Source organism: Cephus cinctus, unplaced genomic scaffold (assembly GCF_000341935.2).
Source record: "Cephus cinctus unplaced genomic scaffold, Ccin1 Ccin1_scaffold0228, whole genome shotgun sequence".
Classification (NCBI taxonomy): Eukaryota; Metazoa; Arthropoda; class Insecta; order Hymenoptera; family Cephidae; genus Cephus; species Cephus cinctus.
Window position 1 is genome coordinate 475,371 of NW_014332944.1, and position 12,457 is coordinate 487,827.

Here is a 12,457-nt window from a genome sequence, read left to right on the forward strand (position 1 = left end):
TCCCAGTTTATACCGGCTCGTCAGTTCCCGGTGAAAAAAGAATTGGCTGGCGCCCGCCTGGCTTGCGGATGCACGAACGACGGGTGGACGGCCGAAGGTAACGTAGGTTGGTTCTCGAAGATAATCGTTCCCGTATGTTTTGCTATCGGTGTCGGGTCAAGTTAAAAAATTACGTTACAATACACTCACTTGCAATTCCAATCTTGCAGGTATTTTGCATTCAGTCTCATCCCAGCTGAATAAACTTTCTTTACGATTGATCACAATTTTTTCCTCAGCCACCAGATAATCAAAAGGAAATATAAATCTCCAATTAAAATTACCCTCCCCCGTTAACGATCGATAATGTATATCAGTGCATTGACAGTCTTCGGGCCCCTTCAACCAGCTGTAACGATCAAATATTATTATTATATATTTTTTAATCGATTGACCTATCGATTTTATAAATTACCCCTTGACATAAATATCGCTCATTTTTTCTCCAGTAAAAAATGCATCGTCCTCCAAGACAACGTCGTCGGTATTCCAAATGACAATTCTTAATTCATAACTTTTTGGCTTTCTAGGTGAAATATCGATCGGCGGTCCCGGCAACGGCATGTCCATTGGAAACATGTCCACCCACATTTCTAATTTCCCTTGTTCGATTCCAGGCTTGTCTGGATTATAAAGTGGCCGCGTCTCCACGTGTTCAGGAACCAGCGCAGAGCCAATACGTGGAAAGAAATTCCATTGATGCAAAACAGCAAGAGCCAAGTGTTCCTCCATTCCTAAAAAAAAAGGTCAGATAAAATTTTTCAAAATTATTCATTGACAATACATGCCTCTGGAATGTACGTAATACTCCATCTCCTCATTGGTCAATGAAAATGTTTTTCGACCAATGGAAACCCGTCCATTTGAATATACCGGTCCATCGATTTTTCCATCTTTACATAATTTTGTCAAAATCTGACTGGGCTTCATAGCGTCCCTCCATTTGTTGTAGCCAGTCCTAAGAAATGATAATTGTGCAAAATCAAAATTGCTAAAATTTGTTTGTCTTATTCCAATTATAATCAAAATTAATTACTCATCGTATCTTTTAGCAAGACCACAAGTAGCGCGATGTCGGCTGTAGAAGCGATTCTCCAAATCGATCTTGGTCTCACCAATGAGGTCATCAGCTCCGACCAGGTCCCAGTCCAAGACCTGAACAGTCAGTAAAGAGTCCTGTGGGAATGTAGCTTCAATTTCAAAGCACTTGCCAAACACAGGATTCAATTGTTTGGATATATAATTATCTTTGTCGCTAATTCGTTTGCCACCCAGTTGTAGGACCACATAAGGATCAGCCTTGCCGTTGAGGTCGCACGGATGAAGATCATTAGCCTTGACGATATAGACCCTGACCAGCACGTGAATTGGCTCGTTGGATGGTACTCCTTGAAAGAATCCATACTGAGGATCGAACCCCATGACAGTATGATCTGTCAGATCCTTAGGTAGCGGCCATTTGTAAACCTTAAGGGCGCCTTTGAAACTACCGACAATCCTGGATTCGTCTTCCGGTTCGTCGTCGGTCTTCTTACCGCGATACAATTCAAAGGTATGCAACCATTCTTTAAAAGACTCGTATTCAGGCTGAGACTCAAGTTCGTTGGGATAAATTTTCAAAAGAGCCGTTTTTTGAGTACTCTTCGCACGTGGAATATTTTTTGGACTCAACTTGGCCACAAATTTGGCAGCAGTACCAGGGCTCTTCAAGCCAAATAGTTTCTTCGTGGATTGCATCCCAGGACTCTTCTCGATAGATCCATGAACGTGCCCCGGTGCAAGCTCATCGTCCAGGTAAAACGGTACGGTGCAGTTTTGTTGATTTTGAAAAAATTTTTCTTTTCGAATTTCTTTGTTCTCCTCGATCATCGCTTCTACGGATGCGAAATATTTTGTCCACCAATCCTGACAACCCTCCTCGTCCTCGAATGATCCCAGGTCACCTGTTGGTTGATAAGGAGTCAATTTTATTGATTATATTTTTTTTCTTTCTTTCTTTCCTACCTATACTTCCTCCTTGTACCAGACTCTCTTTCCGCCTTAAGTTTTGCTCGGTTTTGTCCCTTTTCGTTGGCCAGCCTACTTGCTCGAAACCTAGTGTGATTATTGTGTCCCCGTTGGTCGATTCCAAATCCGTTAACGAATCTGGTAGCGAACTATGCTGATATTTTATCTTTGGATTTTCAATGGAGCCGCATTGTAACTGATAGAGACTCTTCTTCCTCTCCTCCGCTTCCCTCGCTCGCTTTGTTTGCGGGTAATACATATATTTGTGAATCGAATTTATTGTGTGCGTACCAACTAGGGTGTATCTGCCAAAACTACGGCAATCTACTGCCCTGATTGTCAATGGCGGACGATATAGCTCCTGCTCGGGTAGTTCAACTTCTAGGAATTTAATGGGTGTATTGAAATTTGGATTTTTTTTTGCGTTCGATATAACCGATGAATACAAAATATGCCCGGCACATTCAACGTCGACTCTTGGTTTGTCAACGGTTAGTAGATGGACTCTTTTGAGATCCCTTAAACCCCAAAAGAGTACTTCGATTCTGAAAATTTTGAAAATATTAATTTTTGATTAATGTTTTTTTTTTCACGATTTTTTCCAAAATTTTTTTTTACCGATATTTTGACAGGGTTGGCCGTATTCCTACTGGTACCGGTAATATCGGACCTTGATCTTGTTCGAGTCCATTTAAGATTTGATATTCTTTGTCTTTTGGATCCGGAAGCGTTGGAAACACGAAATCCTTCGTGGTCGAATATTCGAGCAATTCGAAAGCTGCTAAAAGTTCGCCTGCTCTCGCTGCACCTCGTGAAATTTCGTACCATTCCAGTGATGGTGGAAACTGTGGCGGCGTGTAGGGTTCTCCAGCAAGTTTCACATGCGGTTTTGCTATAGCACGACCTATGTATTCGGACTTGCCCTGTAATTCGGGAAATGGTATAGGACGTAGGAAAATTATTTTTTGCAGTTTGTCGGAAAAAAAAAAGAAAAAAATTTCTGTTACGGATCGATACTTTTATTTACCGTAATTAACTCTCGCGCGTGTAGCCATATACAGGGTGTCCCGGAACATGCGCATTTGATAGGTACGATTCTACCGTATTTCATCAGTTTCCATTTTTACGGTGAAAAATTAAAAATCATAAATAAAAAAAGTCAAATATCTCCGTATTCAATTCTCAAAATAAAAAATGCCTAATGTAAGTATATATTCAATTTTTTACAAAAAATTCAATTTCGTTATTCCCATGCGGTCGTTTCAGGACACTCTATACAGATGTATACATTGGTATACATCGCAATAATTTTTATCAATAATCGTTATTTCTTTATAGCAACATTTGTTTTTACTATTTTTCACGAAATTTACTGTATATCGAAAGTCACCCCTTAATAATAAATATAAACCTGTAAATAATATATATTTTTTTCCAATAACAGCGCAATTCTCAACCGGAAATTATTTTCTAAAAATAAATCTTATATTTCCGACAAAGCTGCGTTATACAGCTTTCATTATCGATCGTATGAGTTTCTACGTGCGATTGTGAAAGTCGTGCTTAGAAATTTGTGATAACAGTACCTACATAATACTGACGGGGTGTGTATGTAGTGCAAAGCGTGTTAATATATACAAGGAATGTGAAACAGCAGGAAATCAAGAGTGCATTGGATAAAAATAATCGGATATTATACAATTATTTTTTTTTCTTTTTCTTTTCGTTTAATCAAGTATACAAACTGTTAAAGCAGAGCCCTCATCATGCAGTGTTATGTCCATAGCTTACAATACGACTCTGTAAAAAAAATTAGAAAAACCACGTGTAAATGAAATGCGACTGACAACGTCAACGTATTTAATAATATTCTGTCATTTGACATAAGCATTATACGTCTCATGAGTTTCTTCGAAAATCCGCCCAGATGGCAGCACAGGTACTCGAATAAAATAATGCAGATATATCACGTACTAAAATTTTCTCACCACTTTATCCTGATCGAACAATTCAATGACGATCGATGGTGGATCCTTCTTGATCTCCTCAGCAGTCCCATAGATCAATATGTCATCGAATAATAATAATTCGTCCCAAGTTGGACTCAAAGTTTCGTCAATGACCTGAGTCAATTTACAAAATTCCCCACACACGACTCTGGCGAATGGATCAGACAAACCGGAAGCGTCACTTCCGATCAATGATCTTGCCTGATACATGTGGGCTCTTAATTGAAATTTCTGGAAAAAAAATCGGTTTTTTCTTTTTTTAGAAAAATTTTTTTCTTCGACTCACGTGTTTTTGAACGTAATGGATAATCGATGGCGGCAGTGCACGTGGTCTGTCCACGTTTCTTATCTCGTGGCTTATCTCGTATCCGGATGGTAAACCCTGGATAAAATATTTCTTGTGCTTAAGTATACCAAGCCACATATAAATCTGTAGCTTCGTCTGGATGGTCCAGCCGGATGGACCAAATCTCTTCTTTCCTGGTAACTGAAAAAAATTCACTTAGGCTGTTTGCATAATCTTATAAAAAATTTGTTATTGTATATAAATTGAAAATTTTATGCCCATCTACCTTGAGAAACATGGTCTGAACTTTTGCACAGTGTTTTCCGCATTCTTCGTCGACTATCGAGTAAATGAGATCTCTGCTAGGGATTCTGTGATAAGCCACGCGTCTACCGGAACTGATAACCCAAATAAATACATCCGGTAACGAGTCTTGAGGCTGTAGAAGGGTTTTACGTATTTAAAAAAAAAAAATTTACATTTTTGGCTCAAATTTTTTTTTATGATTTTAAATTAACAAAATTCATCTCGTATCAGATACTAACATCCTCCACCAAAAATTTCAATTTCTGTAAGTAACTCTGGGTGGTTTTCAATCTCTCCTTGAAGCTGCTCCTTGTGACAAGTGCCTTAAGGTTTCTCGACATGGTAGCCAAATTCTCTAGTTCTCTTTGACACAGCTTTGTACGTTCCTTGTCCAGCTTCGTTTTACCGACTCCTGGACCAGTCGTACTGGACTTGCTGATACTTACGTAACGATTGCAATTGCTACTCAATTCCTCCAAAACGGATTTCAACAGTTTTTCACCATTCAAACTCTCCGCGTGGGATTGAACGTCGGACAACCCTTCCTCCTGAAAAATTTTTTCACTTTAAAAAATGAAAAATTTTTTCATTTTATAAAAATTTTGAAAAAAAAATTTATAAAATAAATTAAGAGCGTTAATTTATAGTTTTTTTTTTCTTTTTTGGTACCAATTTGTCTATGATTTTTCCAATGATATTACTGTTGTACATTCGCCTTCTGTAATCAGGCCAGATACTTCTCACGTGAAGACAGGGTTTGTCATCCCAATATGGTAAAAAATAATATATTCTGTCGTGAGTCATTGGTTTACTAGGGGGTGTGGTACTCTGCCAGGATCCCGTTAAAACTTCCTGTAGATCATCTTCCTCCCCACTTCCGGTACCGCCTGAGCTCAATTCGCAGACCTGAGAAAAGAAAAGCGGAATTGTTGTCTATTGTGCTCGAAGAATACCAGATAATAGAACGCAGATAACCCGTGGAAAATTCCAGGATCCCTCGTTAAAGTGACAGCAAAATTTGGTATCAAAATGAAATTCCATTCAAGGTAACGCTAAGATAAAATACATAAAAAAATACTGGACAATTTTTCTTTTTGAAAAAAAAAAAGTTTTTTCTTTCCAACTTCATCACGCAAACTCACCTTAGAACTTTCGTTATGTCCATCCAAAGCGTTTCCAGCATTGCCAATGGAAATTTCAAAATACATAGGCTTATCACCCAATTTCTTATCAATCATTGTAGCGTCCATTATGGTTGCAAATAAAAAAAATTCATCGTTCCGTGCATACGACGTTTCCGTTATCGGCATCGTAGGCTCCACTTCAACTTCAGAAGGCGCCATATCTATGTTATCGCTGATCTCAGTCCTTATCGCTATCAGTAATCTTAGGAAAAAAAAATTTCAAAAAATTGTAATAAAATTCAAAAAGTTTTTTTGAATTTTCTTCTCAAAAAATACCTTGCTCTGTATGAAATTCCTTCGCCGAGTCCCGCATTGAGGGTGGAATGTTCGTCTATAATACTGTAGTCACGGATGCTGCCGTAAAGATGAATAAAGGCTGGACCAAAAGTGGGCAAAAATCCTTTTTCGCCGTCATTGCTGATTTGCTTCAGATCAACGAAATGGGTACCGATGACAGTGGCGTGGACAGGATCGTTATCGCATAATTGAATTTTGATCCTTTGACAGAGGGGAGGAAACATTTCTGTAAAAACAATCTGTTCGTTCCATACGGGTGCGTAGCTATGTCTCTTGACGCTTGTTTTGCCCTGAATAAGATGGAAAAAAAATAAATTTTTTTTTGAGTGAATCAAAAAAATTTTTTTTCATTATATTCATCCTTACGCTCAATCCTGCAAAGGACACTTGGACGTAAGGATCGACCAGATCCTTTACTTCACCGGTAAATGCTTTCTTCACGTTCGCCATTATACTGCTATTCATTTTTGGCAAACCGTCCGCCCTGTAGATTTTTACCACGAATCGAGCCCTTTGTCGCTCAATGGGAACGCCGTCCGGTAGCAACAAATTCCCTTCAATATCATCCTCGTCCTTTTCACTTTTTGGGGGTATCTTCACTGAGTCACCCTTGCCGATAACACTGATATCACACTTTAGGTAACCCTTGGGGCCTCCTGCTACGTCATCTGGGTCCGTCAGTAAGGCCCATTTATGATAGAATTGATGATCTGCGCGTATGGATAAGATTTTTTTTGAGATTTTTTCCGACCAAAATACGATTTTAGGATATTAGTTTTTTTTTTCGTTATAAATTACGTGGTTTTCCAAGCGTTGTGCGAAATTAAAATTTTTTTTTTTTCAAAATCGCGAATTTGAAATTCAGTTGATTTACAAACACTTTTATAAAGTTGACAGTGTTGTCTGTACTAATTATTTTATGAATTTGTCAGGCAATTTTTTTTAAATCTAAAAATCTCGAGGTGTCTGTTTTAAATTTCGTTTTTTTACTTAATATCTCGAAAACACTCAAATTCATGATAAGACTAAGGTCTTTCACGTATCGCGAGAACGTGCACAGCATGCTGGATGATACTTTGCGAAACTTAGGGGTTGATATTAGGGTGGATTTGCATGAAGTATATTAACATAGTACAATTCTCGTACGCGCAGCATCATTTTTCCTGGACCTTTTTAACCCATTTCGTTTTACTACCGTCTCCCATTTACCCTTGATTTTATTGTTTCATTAACCTTGATCTTCACGAGAACATCCTAACGTATTTTCCACGAAAATAAAATAAAAGAGATCGCAGGTAGTAAACCGTAGAAAGTAAAGAAAGTTCAGGGTGAAAATATCCTTAGAAAAGATTTGATCCGATTTTATATTCTAAAATAAGAATACGGTGTCTTGAAACTCTTTTTAAATTATTCCGAAAGACTTTACGAAGATATTTTGTACGAAGGCAAAATTAAATAAACAAATGGCAAAAGCATGCACCGATTACGAGGAGACTTAAAAAGGAGAAAAGTAAAATTAATGATGTTATTAAGGTTAAATATTATATAGGTTAATACCTGGCTGCGCCCAGACCGTCGCGACGTCTAATTTAAAGCTGCCCAGTGTTAGATTAGCACGCAACAGATTCCGCGATTGCTGTACCTGTGTACGACCATAAGGTTTATTGGTAAGTTTTTGCGACATATTTTTTGGATTTTATTTTCATAATTTTTCTTTTTTTTTCTTCTTTATTTTTCTTTTCTTTAATAAAACCTCCAACCCACATTACTTTATATCGTAATAACTTCCCTAATCGTTATGGAACTTCCGTCTAATGGTATTTGCTCATTTTTGTCCTTCCTACTAAAAAAAATGCTTTTTCACAAAGTTTTCTCATCTGATAGTCGCTCGGTGTAAATGGCTGTCCGGAACTGAATTTGCGGAGTTGGGCAAAATCGAGTGAATATTTTATTTAACTCCCATCGGTGACTTCGACTCGATTCGAAAGTTCACAGGTTTCTGGGGTTCGGTGAATTATTTTTGAAATCCCGGAAATTGGTATTTTTTGCTAATTTTTGTTAAGGTTTTTTTTTTGAAGGCTAATTTTACTTTAAAGCTAAAATAGTGTTATTTTCATTGATAATATCGCAAATTTGGTTCAATTCGTGCTTGAGGTGATTAGACGTTTAGCGTTGGTGATTAGCGTTTCGGTATGTGGATGAATATTAATTTGTAATTTTGAAAATATTTTTTTTCAACTGTTCGTATATCAACCCATAAAATCAATAGCGACACCGTGGAAACGTGTAATTTTTTTAAGAGTAAAAGAGCTAAAAACAATTTTTATTAATTATGATTCAGACGATTCAAAATGCAATTCTAAGAGCTTTCATATTTCTCAAGTAAGTTTTGAGGGGTGAAAGGGAGTGAAGGGTGAAAAAATTAAGGGTTGAAAAATAGCTAAAAAACCTTTTGCTTAATTTCTTGCAATCTAGCCTTATTAACTTAATGCCCGTGAATATGCATAGCGCGAATTCTGCATCTCGTTACTTTCAATTTTCCAGCTACACGTGGCCGTCAGACTTGATCCGGCGCTTTAATTGTAAATAAGACGAATTACGTAACTACGTGGCATTTCTTGGGGTACGACGTTAAACGCAGCGATACACTGATCAAACTCAAAATTGATTACCGCTAATCGCGCTTCGATCGTCGAACGATGTTACGATAATTTTTTAAGATATTTCAATCGACGACTGATAACTGTTATCAGTAAAATGTCCTAAATTTTTGTCATCTTTACAGCCACTTGAAATATTAAGTATCTTGCTGCACGATAAATTTGTCAAAATTTTTGTAAAATTATGATTTTTCAAAATTATACACAATCCGTTTTCACTTACCGAGAGAGTGATGATCTTGTCGAAGAGCATCACAGGCGGCATGTGAAAATCAAAAACGAAGTACTGAAAGAAAAAATTGTCTATACCTCAGTATTGACTAATAATTTTATAAGAATTTTTAAAAATATTAATTATTAATTTTTTAATTACCTCATTATAATATGGACAATTCGTCGATTCCTTAACGCTCGTATATTTTTTCTGATCGCCCACCTGTACGCATACAACCGGATCCATATTCAGTCCGGCCAACTGTCTGGCTTCGATTATGGTCACGCACACTTGGTAATCCTGAGCCTTCAAAGCACCCTGACCAACATCCCCACTCTGTACAGTAGAGATAATTCGATAAAATTTCCAAAATCCCACTTTCCTAATTACATGTAAATCGAAACGAAATTCATAATCATTACAATGACAATAATCACAATAATAATCCCCATCTTGATAATCATGACGTTAATAATTTTCAAAATGATAATCACAAGCGATATACCTTAGGTTTAATTTTCCTAGTAACTTTCACAACATTCTCTTCGTCCTGAACGTCGCCGCTCTTATGACTCTCGTTGTCCGAGTTGTTGGTCTCCAGTGACGTCATCGAATTAGTTCTAGAAGGTTCGTTCGACGAAGCATAGCTGGAGTCGCGTCTGTCCAAGAGTTCGCGGGTCTCCGAACTGGAGTCGCAGGATTTTTCCCTGGGCGGCCTCTGCTTCCCGAGTCTCATCAAGGACCTCATGCTTTTGAGAGTTGAGCTCCTTTTGCGATAAAAAATTTTGAAGTAGTCAATTATTTTCTCCTCGCCCAAATTTAACCATGGCAAGTTAATTCATTTATTTTCTGATAAACTGCCACCAGTCCTCATCAGAAATTCCAATCGTACCCCTGGCTAATTGCAGCTAAAGGTCTCGTACTAGCTACAAACCCTTATCAAAATTACAGACCCAAAATGGCATCGCTGGGATAAATCAACCGGTACGTAGAAAAAGGTAATTGCTCCAATCGAACAACCTCACGACATATTTTCGACCAAGACCATCAAGGTGAAGATATAATTCCAAAATGCAAAATATCATCGCCGGGATAAATCACCTGGTACGTAGAAAGAGGTAATTGCTCCAATCGAACAACCTCACGATATATTTTCGCCCTGGAGCTTCAAGGTAAAGATGTAAGTACCCCTGACTGCCCTAATGGTCATTAGGGTGGAGCCTGGAAAAAAGGTCAATGACCTCGCGAAATATTAAATTCATCTTTATCTTGTCTGACCTCGTACTAGGATATCTACTTAGGAGCTGATCTGACTTAGGGAAATTTCGTTAGGGGTTGAAACGCATAACTAATTACCTACACTTGGATATTGCCTTTATATATTTACCTATTCCTATTTACACCTATGTACCTGACTATGTACTCTTTACACGAGTCAAATATATATACATATATACATTGGAGCCTATTAAATCCCACGTGATTCGAAAATAACGAGTAATAGCATAGCAACCCCTGCTTATCTTTAATTTTTCAAAGTTCTGCTATGGTCGATAACGACCCTAAATCGATTATATATATTTGGTGGTATTTTTGTGGATTCATCCTAAATTTTTGATACCACCTCTATGAATCCCACGTGGTCATTTTAATTGACAATTGAATTGTATATTTTATTACTGTTAATGGCAGTATCCGTTATTCTCGTTTGGAAGGATTAAGGGTGAATAATCGGAAGTGACGTCATCGGCAATTTGTCAAATTGGATAGCTGGACTTTAATCAACCGGACAGTGGATTTTCATCAGACCCATGCTGTTTCGTATTGTCGATCCTGGATCGTCCCTTATAGCAACGAATAAGGGCCGACGATAAATAATTTCCGCAACTGGCATGCAGTTGCCGTAATAGCCAATTGCAAATCGAGTGCAGTTTTCAAATTGAAGAATAATTGCAACACATGCAGGAAATGGAACAGCCAGCTGCGCTAATTGATCAGTTTTTCTTTTTAATCAATAATCCATAATCGCCATATATATCGATCAGAAATTCAAAAATCACCAATCAATACGTACCAAAGAAGCAGAAATATAAAAAAAAGGTTTCTCAATGAATACTTTTTTACATTATTTTCATATAATTACATTTAACTGATAGAATCCACTTTTAATCCGAAATTATATTATTCACAATACCACCCCATTCTTTCTTAATTTGCTTCTTCATCCAATCGGCTGCATCCAATATACTGAAAACACTGTCTCTGAAGTCCAAGAAATGAACGAGGGTAAGGTTAGAGAAAATAGTTTAAAAAAAAGAAGATAAGGGATGAAAAAATAAAGCAAAGCACCACCACACAGAGTCTACTACAAAATTACTTCGGAAGATTACCTCTTACGATCCGGCGAATCTTCTCCGGTAGACATCGAGCTACCCCGTTGCAGAAAACCCTTTTTGCAACTTTTATCATGACTGTGCCAGGAACCCCTTCTCTTGGTGCTGTTCGCCTGTTCCAGGCTGCGTTCCAGGTTGGCAATGTTTTGCTCTATGTCAATGAGCATCTGTTGCTCGTCCTCCATGATTTCAGTGGGCGCATAAGAGCTGCAGCTTCCGTCGGGTGGATTATAGCGCACTTCGAAAGACACGACGGTCTGATAAAAAATGAAAAAAAAATTTTGTGAATAAAAAAAATTATTATCAATTATCCGAGATAACAATTCTTTCGAAATTTTCCAATTAGTCCCGTGTCAAAGTTTCCCTTGGAGAATTTTTCTTTTTTTTTTCTTACAAGAGAAAATTCCCTTTTTTTCCTCCCTCACCTTCGTATCATCCCTTGTATAACAACCCCTTTCACTCTTCGCGCCCGTTATCACTTACTGGCTCACGTCTGGCATGAAAAATCATACCCTTTTTGTTATCAGTTTTTTGGAATTCATCTCGCGAGATTCTCAACAATCTGTTGAGCTAGTCTCATGTTTCATTTATGTGCGAACAAAAACGTGGAGACAAGGAAAGTAAAATATATATATATACTATATATACATTGTGACGTAATTTTTCGATTCACGGCCGCAAGGCGACTCCGGCTGCCGTTAGAGATAACGTTCTCGATTTCTGGTTCCCTTCGGGTCGCCATCCTACTCAGAAGCTACGCTCTCGGGTTGATTCGTATAGTTACGCCAATGCTCTCGTAAGATTTCGTTATTGTTTAGTTGAGGTCGAGGTGCTCGAATCTGCCGTGGGGAGATAGTCTCGACGTACCGAGTTGCCCGGCAGAGGAGAGTACCCGACGGAGACGTCTCCACGGACCGGCAGAAGCCCGGGTGAGATACCGGCGCCCCGCTGGAGATGGGCAAAGGGCTGTAGAGCGGGCGGAGGTAGTTTTGATACGGTTACAGGCAGAGGAGGAACCCCCTGACCCGAGTTGAGGACGTGGTGCCCAGCTGTCGCCCGATG

The 12,457-nt window shown here is 38.2% G+C and overlaps 1 protein-coding gene across 1 annotated transcript in view; it reads right to left on the reverse strand.

The window, feature by feature from the left end:
- Window positions 1–12,457, reverse strand: part of LOC107265530 (otoferlin) — a 22,123-nt gene that overhangs the window by 2,422 nt on the left and 7,244 nt on the right. Inside the window, exons 4-22 of the mRNA XM_015735084.2 lie at window positions 11,393–11,652; window positions 9,508–9,769; window positions 9,162–9,338; window positions 9,012–9,074; window positions 7,686–7,770; window positions 6,495–6,838; window positions 6,108–6,418; window positions 5,790–6,033; window positions 5,317–5,553; window positions 4,887–5,195; window positions 4,628–4,780; window positions 4,342–4,542; window positions 4,035–4,286; window positions 2,665–2,969; window positions 2,044–2,591; window positions 1,076–1,982; window positions 828–997; window positions 455–773; window positions 190–388 (exon numbers count right to left, since the gene is read on the reverse strand). Coding sequence (XP_015590570.1) covers window positions 190–388; window positions 455–773; window positions 828–997; window positions 1,076–1,982; window positions 2,044–2,591; window positions 2,665–2,969; window positions 4,035–4,286; window positions 4,342–4,542; window positions 4,628–4,780; window positions 4,887–5,195; window positions 5,317–5,553; window positions 5,790–6,033; window positions 6,108–6,418; window positions 6,495–6,838; window positions 7,686–7,770; window positions 9,012–9,074; window positions 9,162–9,338; window positions 9,508–9,769; window positions 11,393–11,652 — 5,346 coding nt within the window. The remainder of the gene's footprint in view (window positions 1–189; window positions 389–454; window positions 774–827; window positions 998–1,075; window positions 1,983–2,043; window positions 2,592–2,664; window positions 2,970–4,034; window positions 4,287–4,341; window positions 4,543–4,627; window positions 4,781–4,886; window positions 5,196–5,316; window positions 5,554–5,789; window positions 6,034–6,107; window positions 6,419–6,494; window positions 6,839–7,685; window positions 7,771–9,011; window positions 9,075–9,161; window positions 9,339–9,507; window positions 9,770–11,392; window positions 11,653–12,457) is intronic.